This window comes from Oryctolagus cuniculus, chromosome 10 (assembly GCF_964237555.1).
Source record: "Oryctolagus cuniculus chromosome 10, mOryCun1.1, whole genome shotgun sequence".
In the NCBI taxonomy this organism is placed as follows: Eukaryota; Metazoa; Chordata; class Mammalia; order Lagomorpha; family Leporidae; genus Oryctolagus; species Oryctolagus cuniculus.
Window position 1 is genome coordinate 86,502,128 of NC_091441.1, and position 14,406 is coordinate 86,516,533.

General features: G+C 43.1%; 1 protein-coding gene across 1 annotated transcript in view; it reads right to left on the reverse strand.

Annotated features, from left to right (window-relative positions):
• Nucleotides 1-9,544, reverse strand: part of SYNPR (synaptoporin) — a 364,988-nt gene extending 355,444 nt beyond the window's left edge. The window contains exons 1-2 of the mRNA XM_002713284.5: nucleotides 9,208-9,544; nucleotides 9,028-9,093 (exon numbers count right to left, since the gene is read on the reverse strand). Coding sequence (XP_002713330.1) covers nucleotides 9,028-9,093; nucleotides 9,208-9,225 — 84 coding nt within the window. The 5' untranslated portion in view covers nucleotides 9,226-9,544. The remainder of the gene's footprint in view (nucleotides 1-9,027; nucleotides 9,094-9,207) is intronic.
• Nucleotides 9,545-14,406: the final 4,862 nt, after the last annotated feature.

Sequence of the window (14,406 nt, forward strand, 5' to 3'; positions counted from 1 at the left end):
AATACACTTGGGATTGAGAGACATACTTTCATAAATGGCCTACATCACCACTAGGCAAACCTCGATATTCCTTTCAGGAGGAGGCTTTTAAACAGATAGACGAGATGGCGCAAGCTGGTGGAGCCAAAATCCAAAAAATTATTCCCTAATCAGAGAAAATTCCAAGAATGCTAATACCAAAACCTCCAAGGTAAAGCATCTTAGGAAATTTACTCAGTGCCACTTTAATGAAAGAAGTACTAATGAAGAAATCATTTACTCTATTGGCCTGTTGGGCCCATTATCTGGAAGACTGTGGCTCCAACAAGTCCAGCTGAAAGAAGACTAAAGATAATTTTTTTTAATCTCATTCACAGGTGAAAGTATAGTATTGGCTATCTGATCCATGGGCAACCAATCCATAGAATGGCTACTGGCTTATAATATAGCTTGCCACTAACAGTGGTGTCCAACAGAAAAACTTATTAGCTAAGCTAATCATATTACTTCTCTTAGTACGTTAGATGAGAATCATGAAAAATACAAATTGCAAAAAGAATGGAAACACACTGAGAGAAGGCAGGACAGTGGCCAACACATTATAATGATGTTGCTAATCCTTGATCCTTGCTAATGTACTCTTACTGCTCACTGCCTTGAACCCCAGGACATGAGTTGGAGTCTGTTTCAGTTCCTGTGCTTTTATTTCTGTAAGGGTTCTCTTCTAGAATTATATACGAGCTACCTCAGTCATAGCTCTCTTTCCCTGACAGTTTAGTCACCTTATATAAGTACTCTCTTCTAGAACCAAGACTAACATCGACAAAGTGTTTTTGGTGTAAGTGCTTGCCATATTCTTTACAATGTAGATACTGAAAGGGAACTTAAACTACATCCATTCTGTTTCTAGAACTCATTTATTCATTCTTGATTCTTTTCCCCACCTCCTTGCAACCACACGCAGTAATCAAGTATAGTCTGGTTGTTTTGGTGTGATCTGTGTATGCCCCTGGAATTGGCCCTGCCATGTGACAAGCACTGTGCTAGGTTCTTAGAACACGCTCACAGACAAAATGAGCAAGACCCCTGCTCTCATGGAGTATCTCATCCAACAAAGGAGCTAGACTGTATATATACATCATTAAAGATTATGCTCTGGAAGTCACCAGGAGTCTAACCCACCAAGACCTCTACAGAGGTCTTGCATTAGTTACACCTTTTCTGCTACCATGACATACAAAACACAACTAACTTTATAAAGAAATTAGACTCATTTTAGCTCAAGGTTTCAGAGGTTTTCAATCTAAGATAGAATGAGCCCCACTGGTTTGGCCCATGGTGATTCTTATATCCCCAGGTGGTGTACAGTGTCATATGGCAACAGAGAGTGTTTGTCTCCTATAAAGCCACATAGATTTAATGATGGGGGCTCTATCCTATTGACAGAATCTAATCTAATCACTTCCCAAAGATTGGGTGTTAGGGTATAGTTAAGTTAGTAAGTGCTGCCAGTTGACCCTATGGGGACTTTCATCTACATCCTGTTGAATTCAGTCGGATACACTGTAACCCTTTAAGTTTTTGAAAATGTTTTATGAAGGACTATGTTTTAAGAAGGACCAGGAAAATTCTCCCTCCATCCCTCACCAAAAGCTCCTCAAGGCTCAAGTGCTTCCAAGACTCCCATTAGATCTTTTCCTTTGGTTCAACACTGGCCTCTCTGGAATTTTGTTTTGAAAGTTTTCTAAGACACAAGACCCTGGAAATTCATTCATGTTATGATAAAAATAAATCTAGTAGCCTTCCATACTAGGGTGTAGAGATAAAGGGGCTCTAGAGATGTCTAAGTAAGTATGAGTACAGATTTTCTACTTCAGAATTTTCAAAGAGTTTCACTTACAGGAAGTTAGTGAAAATATTCTAAGTTGCACTCTGATAGATTTATGGCTTTTTTTCACCATCATCATAATCACCAGAATTATCATCAGCACCACCTTCATAATCATTTATTGAGCACTTTTTATAGCCCAGGCACTCTGTGAGGTACTTTACTTGGATTAAGTCATTTAATCATTATAGCAAACCTTTAAAGCAGGAACTATTATTAGCTCTATTGTACAGATGAGAAAAATGAAGCCTAGTGAATTAAATAACTTGCCCAAGGTGACCAAGCTACTAAAGAATAAAATGTAGATTCAAATCCCTAAGAAACATTCTTCCATTTTATCTCTTTTTTTCTGTTCTTGTGGGGTTAGATAACAATTGTCATAATAAATTCAGAACAGCATTAAATGATGAATCTATTAACACACTGGGGTATTGCTTTTTTTTTTATTGTGTATTTCTTGGTTCATATTCCAATAGCATGTGATTTTTGTCACTAACTGAAAGGCTAGAAAATTATAGCTAAATTCACATGAATGTAGCTTAAAACTACATTAGAATCTCAATGGCAGATTGCTGCTCATGATTTAAATGTTTTACATTATAATTCCCCATCTTGTTTATCCTTAGGGAAAAAAAGTTATTTCATGCAATAGACCAAATAAAAAATACTGTTAATGTTTGCTGAATTCATCTCTAAATGCACACCTTCTCTGGTATTTTCAAGAAAGGTACCAAATATATATCTTAAGAGGGGAGATAAATACTGAAAAGTGAGATACCATCTGGTTTTTAAAGTTTCTTTGAGGATTAAGGATCAGATAGAACAAATACCTGCCTCGCTGGAGGAAGGAGTATAGGGCAGCCTTTAAAGCACAGTTTGAAGTGAGGCTACTCAAATCTTGGCTTTGCCATTTCCCACAATTTTGTCCTTTGAGTTGATTATCATCCCTGAGCCTGCGGGTGAAATGTTAGAGTCACATGGATCCAACATGAGAGCATGTGGAGAGTACAACACAGTGCCTTATATCGAGTTTGCATGATGAAGGTAGCTATTATTATGTCTCTAATGAGAGCCTTAAAATGTGATTCTAACTCTGACCTATTCTATTCTACTGGATGGGCATGATCCATTTTATTTTTCTCACTAGCATGACCTGTAAATTCTATTAATAAAGAAAGCAGTAGGATGTTTTCTTGAAAAACATAGCTCAGAATGCAGGTTCAGGAATGAAGACTGTCTAAATGCTAACGTTGACCCATACTTCAGATATCTGATGTAGCAAATCTATGGACTATCTGGCCACCCTAGGAAAGCAGAGAAACAGAAAGGAAATACAGAATAGAGATGTAAAGTCCAGGGGTTATAGCAGAAAATGGACAACAAAATTACAGATGGATGTCAAAGAATAAACATTTGAGGAATCAGGCAAGTTAGTCCAGCAGTTGGTTCCACTGGGAAAGAGTCTGGAGCTGGGCTCTAAGCTGGGGGACAATGCAAGCCAAGCAAATTGCACGTTGGGGATTTTAAGTCCCTTCAACGTCCTTTGATCAGTGTGGTCCTCAACAATGTGGATGTGTTAGAGACATCCATACTCTATTTCACATAAATCCACATGTGCAAAGTTAGACCCTTATTGATTAGAGTAAAGTATGCTCACAGAATTATTCTAAAGAAAAGAAAAAAAGGGGGGCAAGGCCTTCTGGCAAAGTATGGAAGCAGGAAATATGAAGGATCAAAGACAGAAGGCAAAGCACCAACTCAGCTTTGCAGGTAAGTATTAGCATAAAGCAAACTCCATTTTCCCACCACCACTAAATGATAGTTCAAGACATCCCCCATCTCTATTTTATCATCAGAGAATCCATGAAGCAGACTGCTGGGATTAGCACTGTGTCCCAAATTTATGTTTTGTCCTGAAAGATAGTGAAAAACCCCCTGATCTCAGTTCAGTAGAGATTAAAGATGTGGAGGTTTTGCCTCAAAGTATTTGAAATTGGCTAAAATTTTTCTATGAAGGTCTGACTTCTATACTATCAAGATATTAAATTTAGGGGTTGGCACCATGGCATAGAGGGTTGGGCCTCTGCCTGCAGCACTGGCAACCCATATGGGTGCTGGTTTGGGTTTCAGCTACTGCACATCTGATCCAGCTCCCTGTTAGGGTGCCTGTGAGGTCAGTGGAAGGTGGCCAGGTCCTTAGGCCATGGGATTCCTGGAGAAAGACAAAGTTCCTCGATCCAACATGGGAAGTGGGATGCACAGCAGACTCACAGAAGGGCAGATGTCCTAAACAGCACTCTGGCCTCAGAATCAGCCCTTAAGGCATTCGGATCTGGCTGAAGAGCCCATGAGAATATGTTAGGCATGGAAAGCCAAGACACTCTGGCAAAAAAAAAAAAAAAAAAAAAAAACCTAAATGAAAGATCTGCTAATGAGATCCCAGTGCAAAGAATGGGCCATCAAGGAAGGAGGTACCTTTCTCTGAAGGGAGGAGAGAACTTCCACTTTGGCTATGGCCTTGTCTAAATAAGATCGGAGACGGCAAACTCAAAAGGCTTCCATACTGACGCCATAAACAAGAGTGTCAATTTGTTAAATTAACAACAGGAGTCCCTGTGCACTTACTCATGTAGGATCTCTGTCCTTAATGTGTTGTTCAATGTGAATTAATGCTATAACTAGTACTCAAACAGTATTTTACCCTTTGTGTTTTGGTGTGGGTGCAAACTGTTGACATCTTTACTTTATACTAAATCGATCTGTATATAAAGAGAATTGAAAATGAATCTTGATGAGAATGGAATGGGAGAGGGTGTGGGAGACAGGAGGGTTGTGGGTGGGAGGGAAGTTGGGGGGGAAGCCATTGCAATCCATAAATTGTACTTTGGAAATTTATATTCATTAAATAAAAGTTTAAAAAAAAAAAGACAAATTTCCTGGTTGCTAACTTCTGCTTGGTTGCTTGGTCCAGCCTGGCCACTGTAGCTGTTTAGGGAGTGAACCAGCAGATGGAAGATTTCTCTCTCTTTCCTCAAATAAATAAATCTTAAAAAGAGATATTAAATCTATATCCATGACTCTTGGAAGAGAAGGATATACAAATGAAGTGCATTTTCCTCCTAAGGCTATAAATTCAAAAGTGGAGAGTGCCGTTCGAGGTAAAACCAGCTGCTGGAGTGAGTCCATAGGAAATAATCTAATATACATTATTTTTAACAATTCCTCAAGTGCTTAACTGTGGACAAGTGGCAAGCCTATCATCGTTCCTGCCTATCACAGCTTTCTGTATGCCTCTACCATTCTTTACTAACTTCACCTCAAACTACACTCTTGTGAAAAAATTAATCTTAGTAGTTCAGTGGTATAAAATTATGCATTACTCTGCATACTAAACTGATCCTCTGTAAAAAAAAAAAAAAAAAGAAAAAAGAAATTATCAACTCCCAACTTGACTCTCACTGGGATTAAACATGACAATGGATCTGATCTGATTTCATCATCATTTAAAAAAAATCATCTATTATTTTTCACTTTATGTTTCTGTGTGGGAGCAAACTGTTGAAATCCTTACTTAATGTATACTAAGCTGATCTTCTGTATATTAAGATAATCGAAAATGAATCTTGATGTGAATGGAAGGGGAGAGGGAGTGGGAAAGGGGAGGGTTGTGGGTGGGAGGGACGGTATGGGGGGGAAGCCATTGTTATCCATAAATTGTACTTTGGAAATTTATATTCATTAAATAAAAGTTTAAAAAAAATATGCATTACTCACAAATAATACACAAACATGCACAACTATACTTCTGTGTTGAAGGACCATTGCACCAATGTGCCTTTTTTTTTTTTTTTTTTTGGACAGGCAGAGTGGAGAGTGAGAGAGAGAGAGACAGAGACAAAGGTCTTCCTTTGCTGTTGGTTCACCCTCCAATGGCCACCGCGGCTGGAGCGCTGCAGCCAGCGCACCGCACTGATCTGAAGGCAGGAGCCAGGTGCTTCTCCTGGTCTCCCATGGAGTGTAGGGCCTAAGCACCTGGGCCATCCTCCACTGCACTCCCTGGCCACAGCAGAGAGCTGGCCTGGAAGAGGGGCAACCGGGACAGAATCCAGCACCCCAACTGGGACTAGAACCCGGGGTGCCGGTGCCTCAAGGCAGAGGATTAGCCTATTGAGCCACGGCGCCGGCCACCAATGTGCTCTTGAACAACATGGATTTGTTGGGGTTCTCTAATTTCAATTTTACACAAATACAGAGGTTCATGTCTAGAGCCATGTAGTATTAGAGGGGACAAATAATAGGCTAACATGGCTTTCTTTTTTTTTTTTAAAGGAAAAAAGAACCAAATACTAATTTTTCAAAAATACTATTGTATACTGTCTTTGAATATGGTTGAATCAATCACCCATGTTGATTAAAATGGATTTTCCATGAGATAATTTTATGAACTATATAGAATGAAATTTATTTTTCTCACTTCAAGTTTACCCAAGTATACCCAAGTATTGAACTCCAGGTCAATTCATTCTGTTTAATGACAATATAATATTCCATAACATGCAGGATTCATATTTGAATTACTTTCTTATAATGGATTTACTACTTGTTTCCAATTCTTTCCACAGAAGATGTTTCAGTAGGTATCTTTGAACACACTGCTATAATTTGAATATTTATATGTAGCCTCCCCAATATGAGATCACACTTCCATACTGGTAGTATCTGTCACCAGTAAAGGTACTTCAGAGTGGCTCCTCACCCAGCATACACACACACCGACTTGATCTTGTTTACCCTTGTGCACGGCCTTTAACTTTTCCAGGTACTAGCTTTCTCTGTCTTTGCCCTCATGTTTCTGCCATAGCTCTTCAATGTATAGGTCAACCATCTGACCTACCTGTCCTTTTAGGTTTCTTTGTCCATTAGTCACGTTATCACTCACAAATGAGAGCCTACTCACTGCTTTACATGAGAAAAAAAAATGGCCAATATGTTAAGTGGTGTGACTTCCCTTTCTGTCTTCACACACATACACTCCAAGGAAGGAACAACTACAGGGCAGTATAGAGTAGTGTGGAAAAAGCTCCTGGAATAATGCATGAAATAGAAGCTCACAGAATGTGGTATATCATTCAGTTTGGATTAGAGGAAAGGTGAAGAAGTAAATACGGGAGAAATCTTCCTTGAGGAGGTAATATTTAACCTGAGATCTAAGAAAAAGCTTATTTTCTAAGCTTAAAATGGGTGGATTCCATGCAGTGTGAACTGAAATACCAAGGACAATAAGGTAAATCCTGTTTTGAGTTTTGGAGGGACCCAATCCATCTTAGGGAGGTCATTCTCAAAGTTCCATGTGCCTAAGAACTATAGAAAGAGCTTGTTAAAAACACAGACTCCTAGGCACTCATCTTCCCAATATTTGTGCTTGGATACTCCTGCCTGGATAGCATTAGGTCATAGCCAGTTAGGCTGCTGCCACCTGGGATGGCAGCATCCCTTATGGGTGCTAGTTCCCATCTTGGCTGCACTCACCTGGGAGACCCAGATAAAGCTCCTGGCACTGGCTCAGCACAGGCCTGGCCTCTGCAGCCATTTGAGGAGTAAACCAACAGATTAAAAACCCTCTCTCCTTCCCCCTCCCTCCCACTCTGTAAATCTGGCTGTCAAACAAATAAATCTTTAAAAAAGAATTCTGTATTCTAAACAATTTCATACAGACTGACAACTTCTTGAGATACACCAGTAGAGGCTGTGTGGTGGGTTGTGGCACACAGTAACATTCCAAGAGCACAGAACAGCAAGTAATGCTTCAGTGAACTGACAAGTTGAGACAGTCACAGATTATGTCGGAAAATCATGTCAGATCTTTGAACTTTGTTGCAGGATAGTCTAATCTGACAACAGAACTATTTTCGATCCTAAACATCACTCCTTCACAGGAAGTGCTCCTTGAATGCCAAGTGAATGAATGTGGATGGAATAGTGAGATTGTCAACTGAAAAGTTTCCTGGATTATGGGCATTGCTTGGTTTGCTTAACTTGGCTATCAAAAAACAATCCAAGAATAGCCAGCTCAAAACCCCTGGTTCAAGCCATCCAAGAGTGGCCTTGATGTATGCTAAGTTGATATGTTCACACGTTTTTATTCTGGTCTACAAACAAGGCAAATGTGATTATCATGTAGATCGTCCAAGTAAACAGGCACCACAGCTGTGTAGGCAAAGCCTGTTACAACCCTCTGAGCTAAGACCTGGGAACACAGAACAGGCTCTTACATAATTTCCCAGCTAGTCCATGTTAGGGCGTGTGATTAATGCTACATGACGGGCTTTGAACTTTCTGTTCAGATAGCTCCGCTTGCTTTTCAGAGCTCCCAGCAAGATGAAATGTGTGACCTGCAGATTTCACTCCAAATAACCATCACCCCAGCCAACAATATTGCTCTGTGGCCCCACGAGTAACCATTTCCGTGCCTTCTTCCCCTGTCCAAGGACAAACTGCCATGGGACTGTCTTCACTATTTTTTAAGGCAACAAAACAAGATGAATATAGTCTCCTACATCCCAATCACTGAAGAAAGCTACACAGTCTTGGGGGTTCTTCTGGAAGAATATCAGAACAGCCCTCGAGGAATGGCAGAGAAACTACAATACAGAAACAAGGAGATCCACTCTGTGTGCCAACCTCTAGTTAGCATCGCCCAGCATCTCACGGGCTGCAGCTCCCGCCCAGAACTGGACTACAGGACTCCCAGCAGAGCGGGAGCTGTCCTAGTGCTGACCAAGTTTGCAAGCTTGGTCAGGTCCTCCCAGCCACTCGGCGGGTGCCTCTTCCCCTGCCCTCAGCCCGAAAAGGTAAAAGAGCCCAGCAGCAGCTTCTTCCGTCCCCTCCCCACCTCCGGGAAACGTTGCTAGCAACACAGCTCCTGCGCCTCCGTGAGAAGCGCCAAGGTGAGAAGACACCTCCTCTAAGCGCCTGCCAAATCCCTCCGCAAAACCCGCCTCAAAGCAGGGTCTCTGGATCCTGTCTCCGCCACGCCGCGATGGCACCGCGGTGGTGGGCAGGCTCAGAGCGAGGGCAGCCGACCCGGGAGCGCCCCTCTTCGACTTCTCCTCACCTGATCCTTAACTGGCTCAGTCCCCCACCCGCACACCGCCACTCACCAATTCCAGTGCTCGAAGAAAGGCAAGAGGCTCCTTCAGTGCCCGGAAGGTGCCCGCTGAGGCCAGCTTAACACGAAGCAAAGAGAGAGAAAAGCAAAAATGTGAGGAGGGGGCTAGGGCGCCTCCCCGGACCCCCAGGGCCCCCGAGCGCTCCAGCCATCCTGCCTAGTTCTGTCCTACCTGACTCACGGGGTCCATTGCTTGCCCTTTCCCTAGAGCGTCTCAGCCGAGCGTTCCCACTGAGAATGAACTTGGATGGACTCCGCCGTCCTCAGGGCCACAAGCCCCTCCAGGAAAAAGCTGGCGGAGCAAGGCCTGGGAGCCACCAAGCGAGGGCAAGGGACTTGGGAGAAGCGGCGGCCCGGCGCCAGCTCGCGAACGCTGCGTCCGGCTGTGCGCTCCGGGAACGCTGCGCGCCCAGGAGGCGAGGCGAGCCAGCCGCGGGGCGGGAGGCGAACGCCGGGCTCCGGCACAGGCAACAGGGGAGGAGAGAAACCCACCCCGCCTGTGAGAGGCTGTCATTGGCCAGCTTCGCGCTCCAGAGGGCAGGGCGAGCGGTGAGGAAGGCAGAACCCACAGGCATTGGTGCGGGCTTAGCCGCCGCGCCCGGTGCTCTAGAGCTCGGGATAAACTTTCCGGATGTCGGTTGCGGAGAATGGGTTGGCCAGCTTAGCAAGACGATTTTCTACCTGAGACAAGAGGCTCCTGGGTAAGAGAAAAACACCCACACCTGACAGGGGGCACGTGTGCATGAATTCTGTTTGACTTCTGAACACCATAGAAAGACTGTTGGCTCCTTCATTCACACCCTCAAACCTTAATGCCAGGTTCTCCACGTGGGCATGTAGTGACAGCTGCTGGGATACCTCAAAATAATAATAACAATAGTAATAATAATAATAAGCACTGCCTCTTTTCCTAGGACAAAGGAAATTGCAGTGTGGCCTGATTAAAAAAATCCGAAGGTGAGCACAGGTGCTGTGAGTTTCCTAGCAAGTACATCCATTCTGGCTTAGTGAGGGTCAGGAGAGGGGGAACATATTTATCTTTAATGGGTCCTGAGGTCGTGCTTCTGATATTCCTGGTCTCTGTGTGAAGTCAGGAGCAAGTTATTGTGCCCACTTGTAAAGAAGAACACAGATTTATTGAGGTTGAATTAGCCAAAGTAAAATAGCTCATAAAGGGACACCAGGCAATGGAATGCAAGTACCTTTCTTGTTGTTTTTTTTTTTTTAAGATTTATTTATGTATTTGAAAGTCAGAGCTACACAGAGAGAGAAGGAGAGGTAGAGAGAGGTCTTTCATCTGCTGGTTCACTCCCCAGTTGGCTGCACTGGCTGGAGCTGCACTGATCTGAAACCAGGAGCCAGGAGCTTCTTCCAGGTCTCCCACATGGGTGCGGAGGCCCAAGCTCTTGGGACACCTTGTATTACTTTCCCAGACCATAGCAGAGAGCTGGACTGGAAGTGGAGCAGCCAGGACTAGGAATCTGCGCCTAAATGGGATGCCAGCAATGCAGCATCAGCATCAGCCCCTCAACTGCCTTTCAAATTCAAGGCGTTTCTATTGAGATCCTTTGGGTAAGTTCCAGACCCCCAAATAATGCCCTCCTATAAAATTAATCAATTCCTGCCTTCAATGGTACACAAATTCTTTGATTGGAAATTTGTAAAAGGTGATACATAGATGATCTCCCCCCACACACAGAGTTTGTGGGCTGACCTTACTAACTATAGTTACAATTGAGTGCTTTCCGTGAGTTAGAAACTGCTAAGTAAACATTTAATAAATATTCATTAGATATTCTCAAAACACCCATGGATTAGTAGTGCTATTATTCCCATTTTATGGATGAGAATAATTAGGGCTCCTGGAAAGGATGCTAACAAGCAAGGAAGCTAGAACTGAACTCAAAAAGGAGTCAGAAAAAAAAAAGGAGAAGGAAGTGGGTGGGAGAGAGAGGCGCTCATATCCACTACACTCACTAGATGATAGGTCCTCTTCCTTCTCACTCCCTTTGGACTGGATTCCCTGTATGAACTGGTCTCCTGGCAACACAGATAGTCCATCTGTTTACTACAAAGACTTGCCAAAATTGTTTGGAGTTTGTGTGTCTTTGAGTGTGTGTGTGTGTGCGTGTGTGTGTGTGTATGGGAGAGGGTCAATTTAATATTTAGAAGTGAGAGAAAAATGTAGAAAGTAATAGTTTGAAGTCTGGGAGGCCAAAAGTTGGTAAGAGAGACAGTCTCCAGTGTAGATTTTACCCTGCCCATGGATTTTGTTGGAGATAAACTAGAAATGTACAAAGTAGGAACTCCTCAGAGCCAGTTCCACCATCTGCAGTTAGCTAGTTTTGTTCCTACTGCTCTTCCTACATGCAGATAGAGTATAAAACAATTAGAAATGGTTGTTTCAAAAATAAACCATTATACAATCACAAGGGGTGAAGTGGGAGCAGGGGAGAGCGAACATGATGGTATATTTAGTGTGTGTCCTGCACTTTGTGTATATGCTCTTAAAGGGGAAGTTGCTTAAGCACTTCAGGCATTCAGTTTATTGCAATCTGCAAAATGACAACTTGGCTGGTTGTTTTGAGAACCCCTTGAGATTTTGCAGATCACATACTGGGGGCAGAGTTTCACACTTCATGATCTCTGCAAGTGTTCGGTAAACATGTCAGCCCTTGGCACTTGGACAGAAGCTAGGATGAAGACGGAGGGCCGCATCAGAAGCAGACTGTAGCACTGTCCTGCTGCCGTCTTTACTGCTCTTCCCTTAAGACAAATCCTTACCATTTTGGACTCAGGAGTAGTTATTTGATTTGCTCAACCGATGAATTATGGGTAGAGGTAATTTGTACATTTCTGGGCAGAAGTTTTAAGACCCACCATGTGATTTCTTATGTTTCTTTTTTCCCTCTTTGTTGATGAATAGAATTTTTCCATAGAGGCTGTTCTGATAGCCTGAGTCCTGGTGTCAGAATGACCCACAGTGAGCTGCAAGTGGGCCTTGATGGAGAGGTAGCTGAGCAGTGAATGTGTTTTTGGACAGTAGCAACAGGATGCTATGTCTTCTACTATTACAGCACAACATAAACTAAGCTCATTAATAACAAGAGTTCACACAACTAGCAAAGTAGCTGAGCCAAAATGTTACCTCATTGTCCTTGCATTCTAGGACAGTGTCCTTATTCTGTGCATCACAGTCCACTAGATTTTGAATTATAATGTTTCTTACAGGTGTTTAATAATAAGAATTACTGTTAGAGTTACTATCAGTCAAATCCCTGCTCCATACCAGGCATTGTTGTAAGTGCCTTATGTACATCACTTAAGCAATCACCACAGTCTCCCCTTTTCCGGATAAGACATCCAGGCTTAGAAAAGCTAAGTAACTTCCTCAAAGTCATTTTATCTATTTGTATCTCTTTAGACAAGGCAAGTGATTATTTAAAATATTATCTACCTACATATCACTTGAATTGAGAACTTGCACAAAGTGTTACTATTGAGTCTACTCCCCCAGGTCTCTCTTCACACCCAACATTCCTCTTCGCTAATATGGTGGCAAAATTCTCCAGTTCTCCAAACACCATGTGAAGTAAGCCAGAATGATGACAATTGGCGGTGTAATAGCTTAGACAACAATTGCTCATTGTCACAGGATCCTCTTCACATTCCAGAAATGTATGAGCTTTCAACAGCTGCATCACCAAAATAGCCCAGAGTTCCATATCACATTTGCAGTGTTAAATGTTTTGTAGACTTTGGGGTTAGAACCTTTGCATTCAGACTTGGAGATAACATTGGGTTCCCTAAACTGGGTTGTGAGGGGCAGAAGATATGATGTAAACACTGCCACAGTATTACTAATGGCAGCTCAGTGACCACTTCTTTTTCACTCCAAGATCTTGAAAGATGATGTCCTTCTTACTGTAATAAATCTATTGCTATGATGCAATGATCTTGTTGACTTTGGCGGGGCATCAGTGATCCATTGTAGTGACTTATATTTATTTAAATCAAACATTTTTGGTAGTCTTTTGATTTCAGCCAGGGACTTACAGACTTACTGCTAGGAGGGTTTCCTTTGACAATCCATTCACTTCCTACAGTTGTTCTAGTTCTTGAGAGAGAATGACTTCACTTCTCCCTCCAACAGGAGATATGCAGCAATGTTTACAGATGTTTATGACTGTCACAACTTTGAAGGATGAAGTGTGCTGCTGGCATTTAGAGGGTATAGCCAGAGATGCTGCTCACCATCCTGCAGTGCAGAAGAAGACCCCTCCCCCAACAAAGAGTAATCTGAAAAATGCCATTAGTGCCAAGGGTCAGAAATCCTCATTTTTTTTTTTTTGACAGGCAAGTTAGAGAGAGAGAGAGAGAGAGAAAGAGAGAGACAGAGAGACAGAGAGAAAGGTCTTCCTTTTTCCATTGGTTCACCCCCCCCCCCCAAGTGGCCACTACAGCTGGCGCATTGCGGCTGGCATGCTGCACCAATCCGAAGCCAAGAGCCAGGTGCTTCCTCCTGGTCTCCTATGCGAGTGCAGGGTTCAAGGACCTGGGCCATCCTCCAGTGCACTCCTGGGCCACAGTGAAGAGCTGGACTGGAAGAGGAGCAACTGGGACAGAATCTGACGCCCCAACCGGGACTAGAACCCAGGTGCTGGTGCCACAGGTGGAGGATTAGCCAAGTCCTCACTTTAAAAAAAAATTATTTATTTATTTGAAAGGCACAGTTACAGAGACACAGAGGCAGAGAGAGAAAAACAGCAGAGATCTTCTATCCACTGATTTACTCCCCAGAAGGCCGCAACGGCCAGAGCTGCACTGATCTGAAGCCAGGAGCCAGGAGCTCCTTCCAGGTCTCCCACATGGATGCAGGGACCCAAGGACTTGGACCATCTTCTACTGCTTTCCCAGGCCATAGCAGAGAGCTGGATCAGAAGAGGAACAGCTGGGACTTGAACCAGCATCCATATGAGATGCCAGCACTACCGGTGGCGGCTTTACCCATTAAGCCACAGAACCAGCCCCAGAAGCCCTCACTTTTTAATCCAGCAAGTAAGGACTGAGTTCCTATTATGTGCTAGTACTTATATAGGTACTTTTAAAAAATTTTTTTAGATTATTTTCATTTATTTGAAAGAGCTACAAAGAGGCAGAGGCGGAGAGAGAGACGGAAATCTTTCATCCATTGGTTAACTCCCCAAATGGCTGCAATAGCCAGAGCTGAGCTGATAAGAAGTCAGGAGCCAGGAGCTTCCCCCAGGTCTCCCATGCAGATGCAGGGTCCCAAGGCCTTGAGCCATCTTCCACTGCTTTCCCAGGCCATAGCAGAGAGCTGGATCGGAAGAGGAGCAGCCCAGAGTAGAAC